At 37.2% G+C, this 20944-nt stretch overlaps 2 protein-coding genes across 3 annotated transcripts in view; both read right to left on the bottom strand.

The window, feature by feature from the left end:
• The window catches only part of LOC111389763 (protoporphyrinogen oxidase, chloroplastic), a 7021-nt gene extending 4252 nt beyond the window's left edge, over window positions 1-2769 (bottom strand). The window contains exons 1-3 of one of the 2 annotated variants that reach the window (XM_023014729.1): window positions 2240-2769; window positions 1916-2101; window positions 1740-1824 (exon numbers count right to left, since the gene is read on the bottom strand). In XM_023014729.1, the coding sequence (XP_022870497.1) occupies window positions 1740-1824; window positions 1916-2101; window positions 2240-2662 (694 nt within the window). In that variant the 5' untranslated portion in view covers window positions 2663-2769. Of the gene's footprint in view, window positions 1-100; window positions 186-276; window positions 484-1739; window positions 1825-1915; window positions 2102-2239 lie in introns of those variants that run through there. The other variant, XM_023014730.1, reaches the window with a different exon arrangement.
• A 2662-nt stretch (window positions 2770-5431) lies between these two features.
• On the bottom strand, window positions 5432-8868 carry LOC111389759. The gene is made up of 6 exons (XM_023014725.1): window positions 8254-8868; window positions 6598-8149; window positions 6284-6477; window positions 5987-6196; window positions 5704-5832; window positions 5432-5620 (listed from the first exon to the last, which is right to left on the bottom strand). Exons 1-6 carry the CDS (start codon window positions 8866-8868, stop codon window positions 5432-5434), a joined length of 2889 nt encoding a protein of 962 aa, XP_022870493.1.
• Window positions 8869-20944: the final 12076 nt, after the last annotated feature.

Consider the following 20944-nt stretch of genomic DNA (forward strand, 5'->3'; position numbering starts at 1 on the left):
GGAAAGCCCCCCAAAAAAAAAAAAAAAAAAAAAAGAAAAGAAAGGGAAAGTAGGAAAGAAAAGCATTGAAGGGTCACAGACTGAAGGAACTTGCGCCTACCAGAGCAAAATGGCTCTATCAAGCGCTCAAAAACTTCACTACCAAGGTTACGCCGGACAAACTCTTCCACCGTTTCCTCATGACCCTGTCACCTTTGACAAAGTTTGGAATATGAGAAGAAACATCCCAGAATGGAATTACGAAAGAGAAAAATAAAGAGAGGGCGAAGCACAAACTGGAGGAGATGGCCGCAAACCAATAGCACCAAAACCAGCTCTGATTTTGCCCGGAATACTCATCAAGTCAAACAATGGCAAGTCAGTAGGCTTGGAGGGCACTGGCCTAAGCTTACCATTCCACAAAACAAAACGAGGCGCATTTGGATCCCCCAGCACCAATTCATTCTTCAACCCGCTATCCAACTGCATTTTTATCACACCACTCAGCCAACGCTTGTATGTTGAATTGAGAGAAAATGTATAATTTACTTTTAAGAAACAAGGTAATTAAGTTTAAAGGAGGAAGAAAGAAAGAGGTTAAAACTGCTAATGCTTATTTAATTTTCAACAAATATACGGACAGTCTGAAACAATAATACAACTAGTGCTGAACTAGAACATATTTGATGACAAAAGCACATGTTACAGTTCTCTCCATGCACACACTGCAATGCCTAGGCCAATCTTAGAATTGAATATTTTCAAGATTCCAGGAATTAGTGTTGATTGGAAATATCAAGGTCAAGGACCTCATTCAAAGCACAGAAAGAAGAAAAGAGAATGGAATGGAATGAAAATGAAAATCATAAGCCGCAATAGAAACTTGTTGCAAAAAAATTTGTTAAAATGACAAGTAATTCCAAAAGCTAGAAAGATCCAATGCTTGCAGTGCGAATACTGGTTGACTAAATTTTTGTGAGGGGCGTAAATAACAAACAAACAAACAGCATCTAAAAAAACCATGTTTACTAACAAGAAGATCTTTGCTTTGTTGGATTCCTAAGTAAGGCTAATGAACCAACGCATATGGAAAATCAGTCCCCAAAAAAAGGTAGCAAACAGTTTCGCCTTTGGTCAGCTACACCTCTTTCAAAATTGGATGGGGTTTTGAGAGGAGCCAAAATGAGAACATTCTTAAGTTTGTAAACTAGTGCAGTTCAGCTTAACCTCATAGACGGCAAATAGTTAGTGAATGCTTGGTAAATTTACAGAGCTACTCAAGAACAACGGTATTCATCTCAATGAAGCTTCATGTGCATCTCATCGAGACAACGAATATATAAATCAAGCTTGACTAGACCATCTCTCAGGCTTGTTTATGATATCAAGTTGAGCCTGAATTTTGTTAGAAGTATTTACTTGTATGCTTTCATTAGAGCAGAAAGCAAGAACCCATGAGCCGTGAACGCATTAAGCCAATTAGCAAACAGACAATGAAAACGACCAAAGATAATAATATACAATCAATGTTGATCGCTCCATAGAACATGGCAGGGCTTTGAGAATAATCTGAAAAGTGTGCCAGTTCAGTTCAATTCCTGCAACAACCATCAAAGAACTTTCTTTTTGTCTCATCAAACAGGAAAGTATAACTAGGCGGCTTAAGGACCCCACCAAAAAAAAAAAAAAAAAAAGAAAAGAAAGGGAAAGAAGGAAAGAAAAGCATTGAAGGGTCACAGACTGAAGGAACTTGCGCCTACCAGAGCAAAATGGCTCTATCAAGCGCTCAAAAACTTCACTACCAAGGTTACGCCGGACAAACTCTTCCACCGTTTCCTCATGACCCTGTCACCTTTGACAAATTTTGGAATATGAGAAGAAACATCCCAGAATGGAATTACGAAAGAGAAAAATAAAGAGAGGGCGAAGCACAAACTGGAGGAGATGGCCGCAAACCAATAGCACCAAAACCAGCTCTGATTTTGCCCGGAATACTCATCAAGTCAAACAACGGCAAGTCAGTAGGCTTGGCGGGCACTGGCCTAAGCTTACCATTCCACAAAACAAAACGAGGCGCATTTGGATCCCCCAGCACCAATTCATTCTTCAACCCGCTATCCAACTGCATTGTTTATCACACCACTCAGCCAACGCTTGTATGTTGAATTGAGAGAAAATGTATAATTTACTTTTAAGAAACAAGGTAATTAAGTTGCAAGAAATATGAAATTAGGATAATTGGGAAAGATAGAGAACGGACCGCCATAGTGAGAATGGGATCGGAGGGCTGGAAGCTGTTGGGTCCTTCTTCCCAAAGATAGCCGTCTCTCTCGACAGTAGTGATGTTTCCACCGACGCTGTCTCTGGCTTCCGTCACCATGAGATTGGAGTTTTGGTGCTTGGTGACCAGGGCCTGGGCGATGCAGAGGCCGCTGATTCCCGCCCCGACAATTACACAGTCCAAAACCGATTGGCTGTTCCCAGTAGACAGAGACGGAGCGTCCGTGACTGGACCCTCGGCAACTGAGCATTGGATTCCCCGCCCCCGGTGGATGAATTTGACCCTGTTTTTGCGTCTGCAAACGGAAGGGATTGAGAATGACAACGGAGACGATAACGGAATGACTGACCTGTAGCACTTAGAAGCCGGAAAATGAATATGGGTCCTGGTGAAGCTACTCATTGTTATCTGATTTTTTATTTTTCATATATTGGAAACGAGGAAGAAGACCCAGAGCCCGTGTCTTATCCTGTAATTCTTCGCGTGCCTATTGTGGGTTGGGAGGATGGGATTGGTGGGTACTTGAATATTATACCCGGGGATGCTTGTGCCGCATCTCATCGAGACAACGAATATATAAATCAAGCTTGACTAGACCATCTCTCAGGCTTGTTTATGATACCAAGTTGAGCCTGAATTTTGTTAGAACTATTTACTTGTATGCTTTCATTAGAGCAGAAAGCAAGAACCCATGAGCCGTGAACGCATTAAGCCAATTAGCAAACAGACGATGAAAACGACCAAAGATAATAATATAAAATCAATGTTGATCGCTCCATAGAACATGGCAGGGCTTTGAGAATAATCTGAAAAGTGTGCCAGTTCAGTTCAATTCCTGCAACAACCATCAAAGAACTTTCTTTTTGTCTCATCAAACAGGAAAGTATAACTAGGCGGCTTAAGGACCCCACCAAAAAAAAAAAAAAAAAAAAAAAAAAAAAGGGAAGAAAGGGAATAAACAAGAATTATAGGGGAAAGGGAAGAATAATCAAGTTCAAATATTATGTTTAATAATTTTTGTTCACCCTCCTCCCCCTAACTTATTCACTCTATGGTACTAAGAAAACCACCTCTCCTGATGTGTAATCAATATTGTCGAGAACCTTCTGTCGCATGATTGAAGGTTGGTAACCATCAATTCTTATTTATGTCATGGATATAAAATCTCACTCGCCTGTATACTGGCTAATTATATAAGGAGAGTAGTCTTTTCATGTTCACAAGTTCTTTGTTCTTTTCCATGCACAGTTACTATTCATTGGTGCTTCAAGTGCTATATTCAATATCCAAAAAATGATTTGAAAATTTAACTGAAATTACTTGTCCAATTTTTTAATTGGACAACCGTCATGACAGGGTGTGTTCATAAAAATGAAATCTTTATGTACCATTGCTATACTTAGCATGAGATTAAGCAAATGAAGTATAGCATTGTTTTATTACTTTTCCGCAGAAAAAGAGTACAAAGTGCATGAGGTGAACATCAAAATTATAAACCCGTAATAGAGGGGTAAATTAGAGTTGCTACCTTAAATCATTACTCCTATGAGTCTATGAAAAACTGAAGTTATATATGCTTCAAGCTACTTGTCATCCTCTCATGTATAGTATTTGGGATGTGATAGGCATCTACGATATACTTGCAAAATAACAGAAGCTAACAAAAAGCTCAATTTGCTGCAACCAAGAGTATAGTATGAATTTTCACACGAGGGTGCTTTAGCAAATAATTTTTTGCAGAATGTGTGCACGAAAGAGGAGGAAACCTTACCTGGATTTGGAAAAAACCTTCTACGATCATTAGGGCAAGCCAAGAAGAGTGCATTTTGAGGGTTGAAGATTGCTTGACATACCAATAAGAACCACTCCCTCAAGACACCAGGGCCATTTGCCTCCTCGTTCTTGAACTCCATAAATAAGCCAGCACGCTTTATCTGATTTTTTATTTTTCATATATTGAAAAGGAGGAAGAAGACCCAGAGCCCGTGTCTTATCCTGTAATTCTTCGCGTGCCTATTGTGGGTTAGGAGGATGGGATTGGAGGGTACTTGAATATTATACCGGGGAATGCTTGTGCTCCATTGTTTATGAGTAATATAATATGAAATAATAATTGATGTTAAAATATATGATTAAAAAAGGACAATTTTTTTTAATTTACGTATAATATTATTTCAATAAAAAATATGTGATTAAATATAAGTACTATAGAAAAAATAATGTGATATAATGATAGACAAACAAAATTATAGGGATAATTGTAGTTACTTCTCAAAATTTTCAATTTTTATCTTGACTTTTCATTTGTTTAATCCACGATCCCATTCCTTTCAAACATGATCGACTGGAGGACAAATGAATAATTTTCGTCCCTAAGTCTTTCAGTTGAGCCCAAAAAAATATTTTTGACCGCCTTATTAACAATTTCAATAAAGGTAAAATTGTAACTTTGTATATTCTCACATAAAATATATAAAATAATTAACTAAAAAACATAGACAAAAAAATAATAATAATAATTCATCGTCTTCTTTTTCCCCTTCCCCTTCCCTTCAAACGATTTGATTTATTTTATGTAAAAATTTATAAAGTTACCATTTTATTGTGATTAAAATTGTTAATAATGTGGTCAAAATCAATTTTTGGTCAATTTACGTAGTTATAGATGGAAATCGCCCAATTGTCCTCCTTTGAAAGGTTTGGAATCGGAAAAAAAATGAGTTTTGAATAATATTTTCATGAAAATGTGTGGTTAAAAAATAAGGAAAAAATTTTGTTTTACGTGTAGAATATTTTATCATGTGAATACGTGGTTGAAAATGATTTTATAACATACCTTAAAATAAATTAATGACAGACACAAAATGAAATGTTAAAGTAAAAGCTATAAAAATTGAAAGGTCTGAACCGTTATATGTTTTCGTAGCCTTAAACCATTAAAAGTTTGACGCCTTCTTTTCTTTTTTTTTTCTTTTTTTTGATCAGTAAATGTAAGTATATTGATAAAAAAAATGTATCATGTACAAGTACACCTGGCATACCTGGACGAGACAATGTCCATAATCAAATACAAGTACACCGAGTTTACCCGGGCGAAACAATGTCCATAAACATAAACAACTACTCCGGGTATACTCGGGAGAAACAAAAGAAGGCAAAATACATAAAAGATCAATGATCCACGGCCAAGGATTCGAAATGAATTAAGACATCCGGATATAAAGTAAACATGACTTTGTATACGTGTGTCTTGATCAGTCTCACAATAGAATCCAAGTCGGGTGAGAGGTCTTCAAATATCTTCCTTTTCCGCATAAGCCAAATGTAGTACACTGTGCTTGAAAAAGCAACTCTCTTTGCCTTGTTAAGTCAAGAAGTCTCACAGGCCTCCTTTTTTAGCCACTTAAGAGCGATAGGAAGTGTCGACATAGATCTTGTAATGCCAAGTCATCTCCTAATGCTCCCCCATAATGAAGATGTGAAAGAGCACTTAAAGAAAAGATGCTCAGAAGTTTCCTTAAAACAGCCACAAAGAACACACTTGTGATTAATATCCAAGTAGAGTAATTTATCTTTAATTAGGAGCTTTCATTGAGCCCCTAACCAAAGCATAAAAGAGTGTTTTGGAGTGATGCATGGTTTTCAAACTTCCGCTCCCCAAGGATTGAAAATACCTTTAGGTCTAAAGAAATCATAAGCAATTTTTGTGGTGAATTTACCGCTTACAGAACTGTCCAGATTTTCAGTCCAAGATTGCAAAAATTGCTTACCGAATAACATCATTTTCCAGCCATAAAAACCGTCCCTTGTCTGCCCATGAACCAGGCTATTAGTAGCAAGATTGGCGTTAAAAAATCTATCATTGAGGTCCTGCCGTGCAGAAATATTTCTAGCAACAACATGTCCCGTTCCAGTATACCGACCACGAAAGAAAATCTGCTAGGCAGCACCATATTCACAAAGTGTGTCCCTAATTTCAAGAAGTTTCTTGAAGAGAGGTGAATGATCCTTCCTAGGGGCAACCTCCCAAATACAAGACCCATGAAGATACACATGATCGACCCACTGAATCCATAGGGAGTCCTTTTTATTGTGGATTTTCCAAAGGGATTTATCAAGAAGCGCTAAATTCCAACTCTTCAAATCCTTTAATCCAAGGCCCCCTTCTTCCTTTGGTAGGCATATATCCTTCCACGCTACTAATGACTTTTTAGATCCTCAAAGGAATGTCCGACACATGCTAACAATTCTAGAAATAATTGTAGCCGGAATAGGGAAAATAAATAGTCAAAAGCATTCAACTCCTTGAAGAATCGCCCTAATAAGTTCAATCTTGCCGGCATATGATAACGTAGAGGAATTCCATGCACCAATATATGATGTAATTTTATCAAGAAAGGGAGCATAACCACTAACCTTGAGTTTGTCCAATGCAAGGGGGATGCCCAAATACCGAAATGGCATACTCCCCCTAGGAACACAAGTTAATTCCATGATATCATCAAGAATTTGTCCATGCACACCAGCTGTAAACAAGCTGGATTTAAGGATATTCAACTTTAATCCTGAGACCGAACCAAACTTAGAAAGGCAATCCATGAGAATTTTAATCGACAAAAAATCTCCCATCGCAAATAGCATCAAATCATCGACAAAAGCTAAATTGTTGATCTTTTGGGGGCCACATTTAGGATGAAAGTTGAAATCACTATCATATGTGGCATCTTTGAGCAATCTCGAAAGATATTCAATACAAAGCACAAATAGGAAAGGAGAGAAGAGATCATCTTGCCAAAGACCCTTCTCACTTTTGAAAAATCCATGCAAAGTCCCATTCAAAGCAATAGAGTATGATGTAGAAGTGACACGCTCCATAATCCAATTAACAAATCTCGAAGGAAATTGCAAACCAACAAAGACATTTCTAAGGAAATCCCAACACACTGAGTCATAGGCCTTCGAGAGATCAATTTTCAAGAGGCATCGAGGAGCAACCCTTTTCCTATTGTATTGCCTCAATAGCTCTTGGGCAAGATGAATGTTCTCCATAATACTCCTACCTTCCACAAAAGCGGCTTGCGCATGACCAACAATGTCTCTCAAAATGGGTCTCAATCTTGAAACAAATATTTTAGCAATCACTTTATAAATAACATTGCAACAAGAAATAAGCCTATAATCACCAACATGTGACATGTGATCTGATTTAGGCACCAAAGCAATTGCCGTGTGGTTGATTTGTTTAAGAATGCAACCCGAAGAGAAGAATTTCGAGATAGCCCCAAAAAAATCATCACCAATAATCTCCCAAACATTCTTAAAAAAGCAAGAGGTATAGCCATCCGGCCCGGGAGATTTGTCATCCCCAATATCAAAAAGTGCATCTTTTATTTTCTCATGAGAAACGTCCCGAACCAAGGTGTCACCTTGTTCTGGGAAAACCAAGGGACCATTTGAAAGGATATCCATGTCAATAGGTCGAAAGGAGCATTTCTTCCCCAACAAGGAAGTATAAAATTTTACAAATTCACTAGCCACTTCATCTTGTGATGTAGTATACATCCCATCTTCTTTAAGAACCGTAGCAATAAAATTCCTCTTGGAATTCCTCTTAACCAATGAATGAAAGAACTTAGTGCATTTATCACTATCCTTGAGGAAGATACACTTTGCCTTTTGGTAGTAAAAACTACGTTCCGCTTCACATAAAGTAACGGTCTTCTTCCTCAAATTAGCAACCAAAATCTGAAAATCAGCATTGGTGGGCTGATTATGAAGCTGTAATTGAGCAGATTCTAACTCATCTTTGGCCTCGATTACTCTACCCGAAATATGCCCAAAATGCTTGAAATTATGCTCCTTCAAAGCCCCCTTTAATTTGCACAATTTCTTCCAAAGGATGAATTGTTTTGTCCCCCGCACATAAAAATTCCAGCAGCCTCTTATCAAATCATTGAAATCCACATGTTAAAGAACTTGAAAGGGCTTTTTACTCTTCCCACACGGTCATGTATAGAGACAATGCAAGGGGAGTAGTCGGAGAGACATCCGGATGGTAGGAAATTTGCTTCAACAAAAGTCCCTTTTTGTATCCAAACATCATGAACCAAAGCCCTATCAATTTTGCTCCAAACCGACCCATTAGTCCATGTGAAAAAACAACCAATGGAGTGCACATCCGAGAGACCCACGTTAAGGCAACAAGTTGCAAGATCTTTAATTTCATACGGGGTAATATCCGCCTCGTTGCATTTCTCATCAAACTTAAGCACATTGCTGTAGTCACCTATAATCAACCAAGGTAACGACACATTTTCATTTATCTCCATAATGGTATTCCAAAGAGGCCTTCGACTTACCATAATGTGAAAACCATATACAAAACTTACAAGAGAAGCATAAGATGTTACCTTACAAGTAGCTTTAACATGAATAATTTGTGGATGAACCTCCATCACATTCAAAAGAAATTTGGATGGATTCCACAAAATTAAGATCCTTCCGGCTTGATGTGTACAAAAATTATTAACTTGCATGAAGCCAACGAATTTGTTCCGCATAATCCTCATCAACTTCCGGTCCTCGAACTTTGTTTCCAAAATTGCCATAATGTCAATACTATGAAGCTTTATAAACTCTCAAATCCCATTTTGTTTGAGGGGTGGATTCATGCCCCTAATATTCCACAAGGCGATCTTCATGAAAAAGAAGCAAGGGAAAATCCCTTTTTCTCAAGCCCCGACTTCTTTTTCTCATCTACTTTGCCTTTTAAGCTTAGCATTTCCAGCTTTAGTAGAACCTGCATCAATGGAGTTGGGAGGCCCCTCGTTTCCAGATTTGCCAGGCTCAATATGAGTAGGTTTTTTCCTCCAACACCCCTATTTTTCTTACTCACAACTTTCTCAAACGACACTTCAACCTGGGCAGTATTACCCCCCAACTGGCCGTCCATATTCTGCTCAACAATCTGCCCAGAATTTCGGTCCACATGTTGTCCAGAATTTTGTCCAGATTTTCGACCAAGTTGCTGGTCATTTTTACCATCCCTAGCCAAATCATTTTGTTCCTCATTTTGTTGCAGCATACATGCTGCCTCATCAACAAGTTTTTGAGCAATTGGGACAGATTTTCCATCGTTTCCAACCTTCCTTAGATAGGAAACAGCAACCTTGCCTTTACCTTTCTCCCCATCAGAATTTTTGTTGTTGCACCCCGTAGTCGAGTGACCAAACACTTTACAAGAACCACCAAACTTTGGTTCATGTTCGAATACAATTTCTTGCTCCCTTAACGTGCCATTGGGAAGTCTAACCTTGACCTCCCGAACAAGATCAATGGAGGCCATCAACTTCCACAAGTGCTCTCGCAAAGGAGATACGACCCCTAGTAGCGGTCACTTTGTCCATTGAGATTGGTTTCCCAACCATAGAGACAATTTTACCCAATGCATTAGCGTTCCAAAATTCCAAGGGAAGACCCAGTAAATTAATCCACACCGGCATTGTACTAAAATCTTTGCCGTTGAAATCAAAATAGCGCGGCATCATTTTGAGCATGAGCGGTCTCCAGTAGACTAAGTATGGGCCACCATATAACACACTTAATCTTTCACAATCGGTCTCAAACTTGAATACCAACCAACCACTAGCGTGAACGTAATATTTATAGTTCACCTTCCAAGAATCACATAATTTGAGTAACGCAACTTTCCCTGGAAACCTACCGGCAAAGTATCTAACCAAACAATATCCCCATGAATTTTCAATAACGTCTTCATCACCTTCCCCCAACACAACCTCCTTCGATTGGTTATGGAAAGGTTTCAACACGATATTTTCCTCAAGTTTACGGTTATCCTTGAAAAGGGTTAACCCATGGGTTTTTTTCTCGATACCTCCATCAACATCCTTCACATTTCCAGCATTTTTATTCAACAATTCAGCATTATTTGAACGACAATCAGAATGTTTAGAAGCAGTGTCATCTTCACCAAGAGTTAAAGAGACACTCGGTGAAGGTAAATGAATCACCTTATGCTCCCCCGATTTAACCTTCAATGGAGAACCAGCATTTACCTCATTTGCAGGCTGTCGAATGGAATTAAACTTAGGAGGGGGAAGACTCGATTTAAGCTTCTTCTTACCCATGGTAGATTACACAACAGAGGGACCCCAAAATACCGGCCAAAAGACCCGAATGGAAGGGAGAAAGCCAACACCAAATATAAATCGTCCAGCAACTCAAAGCAGCCCAAAGAAAAACCAGAAAAGAAGGCCCAAAGAGGCAAAAGAAAACCTCCAGCAAAGAAGAATCCCAGGAGAATAAATGCCCAGCCAAATGTCCAGAAGTGAAGGCCCAAAGAAAAGCCCAGCACAACCAATCAAAAACAGGCCCAAAGAAACCAAACAATAAAATAAAGGCCCAAAAGACTGACCAGGAAATTGGCCCAGCACAAAAGAACTAATAAAACAACACAGGCCCAACACGTCCAGAAAAGGAGCAAATACGGTCCAAGAAGAAAGCCCAGGAAAGACCAGCCAACAATAAGATCTGGACCCAAGAGCAGCCCAAAGAACCGTCCAGTTACCCAATGAAACCTAGCCCAAGCTGAAGTCAAACGGGTCAACCACTAACCCTCTGAAAATGTTACACCAAAATTGCAAAAAACGGAAGCTAGAAGCTGCACAGCAGGGAATAACATTGAACGAGGCAGAAAGTCAGACGGAAAGCCTGACCAAATTCAAAAATCAATCAAATGTGACATGCAAATTGCATACACAATACATACACCCATCAACCTCAAGAACACGGTCTAAATGGAGAAAAGAAGGAAAACCAAAATCGTCCAACAAGAACCAGAAATAAATCCAGGACCAAACACGAAATGAACTGGGGCTGGAAGGAGAGAAAACCGGCCAGAAGATAACCAAGCAACACCAACCAGAACCAACCAAGGAGACCACCGAAACTGGAGAAAACCGTCCAGCAAGAGAGAAACGAAACAGGAACAATGAACCTCCAGAAAAAAAAGAACAACAACAATGAAGCAATACCAACTTAACCAAACACAGAACTTAAGCTTTTCCAGCAAGAAAATACACCAACAGCCAAGCTGAAACAGCAAAAGCTAAACAGAAGAACCAGCAGCAAGGTACATCCGAGCACAAATGCACCAAAACCAAAGATAAGCAAACTGTAATCCACTGAACCCAAGCTAGCCAAGGACGACCAGCAAGACTTCGACCTAAATCAGCACCAAGATAAGAACTAAACAGCTCCAACCGGAAGGAAAGTAAGACAACCGAACTAATCTGGCTAGAAACTAAAACCGAACTGAAACCCAAACCTGGAGCTTTGAAAGAGACGATAATGGTAGCTAAAGAAACCTCCAAAACTCACAAAAAGCATAATATAATCAGAATCCAATATGTTTTAAATTAATTTCCACCAAAGACTAGTAAAAATCAATCTAAAACACAAGAAAACACAAGGAAATCTCGAGGCAAGTGTGCACCAAAGTGGAATTTTCTCTCACTAGGTTGAGAGAAAAGAATGTATGAATTCTTTAGGGTTCGTTTTGATTGCAATTGTTTGGTTTAGGTGGAAATCAAATTATTAGATCTTGTTTGAGGCCCATTCTTTGGAAAAAAAAAGTATTCTTAAATAGTATGTTGATATTATTTCAACTACATATTCTTCAATAAAATAATATTACACGTATTTAAAAATTTTCCTTATTTTTTAACCACATATTTACAATCAATACACTATTCAAAAATGCATTTTCTCCTCCAAAATGGGCTCAAACAAGGACTTATATATTTTGATGAAATGTAAGATTAAAAAATTGTGAATCTCATGAAATGTGTGATTAAAATTAATTAGTGATTTTGACTTAAATTTTTTGTTTTTTAGCTACACAAAACATAGGCTTAGTGTGTGTGTGAGCCACATTACTTTTTAAGAATGTATTTTAAAATAGTAAATTGATGAAAAATGTTTGGTTAGAAAATAAGAAAAAGTTTTGAATTTACGTGTAATATTATTTTATTGAAGAATGTGGGTTGAAATTAGGTCAAATTATTATTTTAAAATATTTTTTTTTCAAATCATGCAGCTTAAACAGGGCCTAGGACGTATTTGATTGAATACAATGAAGTGGCCTTATTTAGGCCCCATTTGAGCCACATTAACGTAAGAATGAGAATGAAAAATATAGTTATTTCGGTCTCACACAACTTGATGTGATGAATAACGGCCATATTTTTCATATTTATAGGCTAATACTAGGAAACAAACGAGGGCTTAAGACCAAATTAATATATAAAGATCTAATGGCATAAAACTAAAATATAATGACTCAATGGATACGAATTGAAGTATAATGATTCAATTCAAAATGTAACTGAAGTACTAAGAATGAAATTAGCCTCAATATTTTTATTTTTTAATAATAATAATAATAGAAGGGGTACATTCAAGCATTATATAACCAAAGATCAAGACGCAGAATCCACTCCGAATATTCGTGTGGGGCCAACCCCCTTTACGCCATAGGCACACCCCAAGCTTAGTTATGCTCTGCACATTCTCTCCCATTCTAATATTTGAAGTTGATTTACCAAGTTAAATTGCATATCTTATATCCACTACATTTTTTGAAAAGCGATTTTATCTCCCTACATCATTTGTTAGTTATAACGAATCGCCTACAAGACTTTACTCAATAGTGATACTCACTCTGCAGTTTGTGTATGATGTTCAAAAACAAGGGCTGGTGTTTACCTCTTTCCATATTTCAAATTGAGTGGTGTCATATTTTTCCAGTTGTATGTATATTCTATTCCCAAGTAATGTAATTTTAAGTCAAATATAAAAATTTTACTTGATGTCGAACACATTTTGCACAGAGTAATATGATTTGTTAAACATATAATATCATATTTTTGTGATATTGTTATATCTCCTGGATTAGATTATTACTAAAGTATTATGATTATGATCAATCATTCCTTTTTATAGTTGTATGAAATCCTTATTTATAGGATTATTCCCTTTGTAAATCATAGACAGACATTTTATACAATTCTCATTGTTCATTCCATTTTTTCTGTCTCAAATTTATATTCTACTTATATTTCAATGAGGTTTTACATCTGCTTCATCTATGGATTTATGACCTTATTCGTAAGGTCTTTCCTTTCTTTTTTCATGACTTTTTATAAGGTTTTTTCCATTTTATATTGATTGGTTCCAAACCTCGTTCCAAGCTTTCAAATAATTTAATATTCTTGTTTTATTGCTATATCTTCTGGATTTGCTTAGAATGTATTTTTCATATTATTATGATTGTGATAAAGTATAAGATCATTCATTTTATTATTATAGTTGTATGGAGTTCGTATCATTTGCTTTGTAATTTATAGACAAAATATTATACAATTCTCATTATTTGTTGTATAGTTTTTGTCTTAACCCTTATGATCCACATTATTTTCAAACTACATTTTTTTTTCTCTCTTCCTTTTAATCACACATTTTTTAATTAAATAATATTACAAACTAATCTAAAACTTTTTTTTATTTTCTAACCACGCACTCTTCATTAATCTACTATTTAAAAATGCAATTACATAAAAAAAAAAAAATGGGGCTCAAACAAACTCTTAATATATTCAAATTATATTCTAATAGTTTTAAACATCAAACTCATATGAAAATAGAAAAAAATAACAAAAACTAAAACATCATTCAATTTAACACGCTTATTGGAGTGTAATATCCATGTTGATGGATGAATCTGTAGAAAGAGCACGGATCACTACACATATTTGTAAATATAATTTCCTCCAACTTATAAATATTAGTCATAATTGAACGTGTTTTGCATGTTATTTTGAAATGTTTTATATGTGCTATAAAAATAATATTGTAAGAGTATCTCTAAAAGATTCTCTATTTTTAAAAAACATATTTTATAATTTACAAAGTATCTATAAATTTAGAGAGTGGAAATTTTGAAGTACTCCAACGGGCTCTTTATATTTAACACTTAATTTTACTACTCCCAAAAAATATTTATTATTTTTCTCTATTTTTTATTTTAACTAACTTTCCTCTATATTATTATATTATTTTCCTAAATTGAAAATTGATATACTTTAAATGCATTTAATTATAGAGAGCTCTAAATTGAAATGTTAATTTAAAGATTCTCTTAGAGCATGATTTTAATGATTGTCTCTTTAAAATAGAGAGTATCTTGTATTTAAAAAGTCTTTTTAAGATGTTATAAAATGTGAGAATATAAAATAATAATTGATACAAATCGTTTTGTCTGGAAAGCATTTTTGATTTAAATGAAATCAAAACTAGTTTGTAAAATAATTTGAACAGTTGAGTAATTAAATAAATCAAAATACATATTTAAAAATGAAAATGTAATGAATCTGTTAAATATGGTTAAATAAATTAAAAATATATTGAAAAACGAAAGTAAGGTCAAATGTACATTCACCATAACTAAATAGTTAATAAAATAATTAATGATAATATGATTCAAATGATTAATAAATTAAATACATATTGAAAAACAAAAGTAGGGTATTATTGAAATAATTAAATATGTATTGAAAAACGAAAGTAAGATATTATTAAAATAATTGAATTATAATAATGATAGAATCGTCCAAAAAATTATTATCAGCTTGATGTGATATTTATATTTAATATATTATAGATTATTAAATACATATTGAAAAACAAAAAGTAAGATATTGTTGAAATAATTGAATTATGATAAGAATAATGTTATGTCTTGTTTTACCGGGCCACAAGCTACATTACGTGGCAGGCAAATGAAGGGGCCCCACGCCACACCATGCTAGAATATATTAAAACATCACGACGTGATTTGGTCGAACCTCATTTTTGTAGCCAAACTAATATACTTGTCAATCCCATGTGAAGGGTCGGACCATATACAGAGGCAAGGTCACAAAAGAAGTTCAGCACAAGATATCTCATGCAATCTTTTTGATAAGTGATTGACGTGAAAATTTACTGTCGTTGTCGCTAGGAATTATGGATGGTAGAGTGGTATTAGCATTTAAGGCTTATGATTGATTGGTATCTAAGATAAGAGACGTTAATCACGTGGATGAGTCTACGTATCTCTTCATCCAACGACTCACATTTACCATTTCTTACTATAAAAACTCACACTTAGAGTCATTTGAAGATAGTACACGTTTAGATTCTCACACTATAACTTTGCTATATCATAGTTCTATTTGTTACTCCCTAAATTCGACCCCTTTTTATATTGGAGGCTTACGTCTAAAGCTCTTCCATACCCATATAATTTTTCTTTCCAACTGATGTGACCATGTGGAGGAGGCCACGTGTGACTAATGCTTTGTCCAAATATGCAGGAACAAGGCTTGCGTGGACATACGAGGCCTTGTGATCTATTAGCCACGTTGAAACTGTATTTTCTAGGGTCAACAAATTGACGTCATCTATAGGAAATCACATTGTAACCATGAACATCATTGTGGTCAAAGCCACAGAAAATGAGTCATTCAACAACCAAATCTTGAAGAAAGGTCCTGGTTCTTAAAGAAAGAATGACTGGGAACGTTGAAGAGGCATCTCTAAAATTCTCTTTAACATAAAAACTATTACATTATGAGTTCCAGTTATTATGGCTCTTAAGGAAAAAATCGACTAAAGGAGGCTTTTGAAGAAGAGGTTATCTGGACAAATGTCAAAACCCAATGACCAACACCACCAACATCAACGATGAGACACTACCGCATGCCTGGCAAGGAAGGTGGGGAAGATGGTTGCTAACATGAGGACTATAGCCCAACAAAATGCTGTCATGCAACAATTACTCATGAAAATGTAGGGGCAGGCCGGGATATCAAATGCCCCAGCAGGAGGCTTTCCAACAAGAAGAAGAGGAAAATCACACTGAGACTTACCCCTGAGACGAATGAGAGAGCCTAGCCTAATCGAAAAGGAGGTAGAGGTGGACATATCAACAAACTATACCTCCAAGAGGGTTCGGACGGCCTATGCAGATATTTCAAATTGGATGACGATGACGTAAATCTCCTATTTTCATAAGAACTAAAGAATGCCCATGTTCCTAGCCACTTTGTGCTACTAAAAATCCCTAAATATAGAGGAAAAGGCGATCCGATGAAGCACCTTGTCAATTATAAGACCCATGTGTCCTTTAGGGGAGCCTCACTGGCATTAAATGTAGAGCTTTCTACCTCACACTGATGGAGACTATCGAAATTTGGTATAGCCGCATATCGACTAGTAGTATTAGAAGTTGGCCTGATCTCAAAAAGGCCTTTTTGAACTAATACTTGTCAAGGAAGGAATGAGAGGTCCCCATCCAGAGGTTGCAGAACATGAGAATGCAAGTGGGGAAATCTTTTGAAAGCTACCTAGCTCGATTTACAGATGAAATTATGTATCATGAGCAGGTCATTGATGGAAAAGTCCTTTCAGCTTTGAGAGATGGCCTCAATATGAATACCCTCTTCTGGAGAGATGTGCAAAATAAAAATCCCACCTCATACGACGCCTTTGTGGAAATGATGAGGAGTGAGATTGTCAAGAGAAATTTATTGACCATCATAACCAAACCTCGATGGGACTTCCACCCGCCTCATAGGCAAAAACGATGTCCTATTTCGCACTTGGTAAACCAACAATGGACCCAGGGAGGATACACAATCGCCATACTTTAGGCCAAGTGTTAGCCACTGCCATCATAAACGCAGTACCATCTTTGACATACGAAAAGGTTAGACTGATGTGCAAAGACTGTCGAATCGACCGAGGGCAGAGGCAGAGAAAAGAGCAACGAGCCTAGAAATAGGCCATACTACACTTACCACCGAACCTATAGTCATGACACAAATGATTGTATGTCCAGGCCATGTCATATGGAGCCAACGGACACATACTCTGGAATGAGGAATACACGCCATGCCCAACAGAAAGATCTCTATCCAGGCATGATCAAGAGCCTAGGTTTGACAAGATAAGGTGACATCATAGGGATAAACCGCCTAGGCAAAGACATGACGAGGATAAAAACAAGCCTAGAGGTGGCCAAAGACAAAGAAGAGAACCCCTTACGAATGCGGATAATGTCTCCATTAGAGAGATTGATACAAGAATTGGGAGCTCGCACTTTGGAGAGGAGTTAAGAAACATATAAAGAAATTATGCGAGAGAGGTTAAGGATCCCTCTATGACAAACTACTTAGTTAATAGCACCTCCCGTGGGATAGACAGCATCCCGCCAATAATGTTTACGTAGAAAGACACATGGGGTGCATTATTCCCTTTGTGATGCCTTGGTGGTAAGAGCCATTGTGGTAAAAAGGTTTGAAGTGCATGTTGGAGGATATTGGGAGCTCTATCAACATGTTGTTTAGAGCCACTTATGATAAAATGTTGATAGATCATGAGCTCACCCCATAACTGCCCCCTGAATGGTTTTACTGGTCATAGCCTAGGGGAAGAATCACAGTAGCTGTAGAGATGGGAGCACCCTCTTAATAGCTCATCATTTCATGGAATTCTTTGTTGTGGACCACAGGTCCACTTATGATGGTGTTCTGGGATGACTTGCATTGAAAGAACCTTGAACAGTCACATCTATCCACAATCTATGCATGAAATTTCCCACCAATTGAAGCATTGCCACTGTCCAAGGTGATCAGATAGTTCTAAAGAATGCTACATCAACTCCTTAAGAAAGTTTGAATCTCGAAGCACAAAATGGTTTTGATAGACACCGAAATGCTTGACGTACTTGTAGAAGGTCTGACCTTGAACAAGTGAGAGATGTTGAGATGTTGGATGCCAATGCAAAAGGGGCTATCCCTGAAGAAGGGATTATGGATGTGGGGTTGGATCCTAATATCATGGAATCAAACTCCCAAGAAATCCAGTTGTGGAGTTATAGTTTTTCCCCGCAGACCCACAAGATCTCACGAAGATGCTCCAGGTGGGGAAGGAGTTGAACTTGGAGGACAATCAGAAGCTAAAAAATATCCTGCTCAAGAACATGGACGTATTTGCATGGAAGCATGAAGATATGGTAGAAATTGAATCTAAAGTTAGCTGCTTTCATCTTAATGTCAACCTTAAATTTACTCCCCATAGGTAAAGGAGAAGGGCTTTGAACCCAGAAAGATACAAAGCCTTGAAGAATGAGGTGCAAAAATTAATATCCAATGTGTTCATTAGAGAGGTTTCATTAGAGAGGCTATCTATTTGAAGTGGATATCTAATCCCGTTTCGTGAAAAAGCACAATGGTAAGCAGAAAGTCAGCATAGACTTCTCCAACCTCTATCACGCAAACCCAAAGATAGTTTTTCGCTTCCAAAGATGGACAACTCATGGATTCTACAGCATGCATGAGTTATTGAGCTTTATGGATACATATTTAAATGACAATCAAATTTCCATGCACCCATCCAATGAGAAAAAATACTTCATTCATCACAACTAGGGACTATATTGCTATAAAGCCAAGCCCTTTGGTTTAAAAAATGCTAGGGCTACCTATCAAAGGCTCATAAACAGGATGTTTGCCGACTTTATTGGTAAAACGATAGAAGTGTGTAGATGACATGGTGGTGAAAAGCTTCAAAGCTACAAACCACGTCGAACACATTGATGCCATTTTTAAGTTTTAAGAAAGTATAGAATGAGATCACACTCGCTAAAATGTGCTTTTGGCATAGCTTCTAATTTTTTTTAGGATATATGGTCAATCAATGAGGCATAGAGACGAACCCAGAGAAAATCAAGGCCTTACTAGACATTAGATCCCCTTGCAAGGCAAAGCCTAACGAGTCGTCTTGTAGCGTTAAGATGGTTCATCTTAAAGGCAATAGATAGATGACTCCCATTCTTTAAGATCCTCAAAGGAAGAAAGACGTTATAATGGAGTGATGAGTACGAAGTGGCTTTTCAAGAGATGAAAAAGCAAATAGAACAAACCCCCCTCAAAACCTAAGGAATGAGAAGCATGATTGTTGTATCTAGCCGTGATTGCAGTACTCATGAGTTCAATGCTTGTAAGGGAATAATGTGGCATACAACTACCTATTACGTAAGTAAGACCCTCTTATCAGTAGCGTCACGATACACGGACATGAAGAAGCTTGCTCTTTCTCTAATAATCGCCTCAAGGAAATTGAGGCCCTATTTCTAGGCCCAAAATATACTGGTATTGACCAACTTTCAACTTTACTTCAGAAACCTAGTATCTCGGAGAGGCTAATGAAGTGGGCTGTAGGATTAAGCGAGTTTGATATTTCATAAAAGCTAAGATCTCCTGTGAAGGGGTAGGCATTAGCAGAATTCACCGAGGCCTCGGATATCGACATGACAATGGAACCAGCAGACCCATACTATAGAGCTTATTTGTCAACAAATCTTGTGGTAAGACTAGCTCGGAAGCGGGAGTAATAATGGTAAGCTCAACTACAATAAGGTTTGGCTTCAAGACCTCTAACAACACAGCTGAATACAAGGTGTTGCTAACAGGCCTCAGGTTACTTAAGGAGATGCAAATAGAAAGATTGGTGGTTAACAACGATTCAAAATTGGCAGTAACTCAAGTGAAAGGCAACTTCACTACAAGAGATAAAAGCATGGTAACTCACCTCAAAAAGGTTATGGACTTGCTTCTATCCTTCGAAAAATTTGAATTAATCCAGATACCAAAAATTAAGAATGTTCATTTTGATGCTTTATTGAAGCTAGCCAACGGCAAAGATTCAGAGCTGGCCAAAGTAGTAACAATTGAACACCTCTCTAAATCCTTTATATCCAAGGGGGAGCAAATAATGTGGATTGAAGAGAAGGAACCCCACCTTGGATAAAACCAATAGTCGTCTTTCTTAAGGATCAAACACTGTCGGAGGACAAGGAAGAGGTTCACAAACTCAGGCATGTAGTCATCCACTATATATTCCAAGACGAAGTACTTTACAAGAATGGACTTTTATTGCCCCACCTACGGTGCTTCGAAGGGGAAGAGGACAATTATGTTTCATGTGAAATTTACAAAGAAGTTTGTGGCAACCACATGGGGGGTCGACGCTAGTGCAGAAAGTTTTAAGACAGGGATACTACTGGCCAATGCTAAAAATGATGCTAATCAATTTGTGAGGAGGTGCAACAAATGCTAACGCTTCTCAACAATTCAAAGGTAGCCATCTCAAGAACTAACTGTAATATTCGGCCCTTAGCCTTTCATTAAATGGGGGATAGACCTCATAGGCCTCTTACCAAAAGGAAATGGAAGTCCCAACTATGCAATTGTCGCCATTAATTACTTCACTAAATGGGTCGATGATGAATCCTTGACAAAAATCATTGAGACCAACACCTCTAAATTCATTTGAAAAAATATCATTTGTCGGTCGGAATTTCCCACTCGCTCGTATCTAATACTAGAAGGAAATTCGACAACAAAAAAGCCAGAGACTTATGTGAAGAGCTGTGGATCAAGAAACATTTCGCTTCCTCCCCATTACCTAAGCAAATGGTCAGATGGAGACGATCAACAAGACCATCAAGCATACCTTGAAAAGGAAGCTTGATGGATTTAACGAGCTCCCCTATATATTGTG

Source organism: Olea europaea, unplaced genomic scaffold (genome assembly GCF_002742605.1).
Source record: "Olea europaea var. sylvestris unplaced genomic scaffold, O_europaea_v1 scaffold618, whole genome shotgun sequence".
Lineage (NCBI taxonomy): Eukaryota > Viridiplantae > Streptophyta > Magnoliopsida > Lamiales > Oleaceae > Olea > Olea europaea.

Bases quoted from the DNA above. Each gene is read 5' to 3' on its own strand.
- LOC111389759 (XM_023014725.1), bottom strand. From the start codon at position 8,868: ATGGCAATTTTGGAAACAAAGTTCGAGGACCGGAAGTTGATGAGGATT. The intron at 8,150-8,253 runs GTAAAAAGCCCT...ATCCTTTGGAAG, and splicing joins TACATGACCGTGTGGGAAGA to AAATTGTGCAAATTAAAGGG. The intron at 6,197-6,283 runs GTTGCCCCTAGG...GCTGCCTAGCAG, and splicing joins ATGGGTCTTGTATTTGGGAG to ATTTTCTTTCGTGGTCGGTA.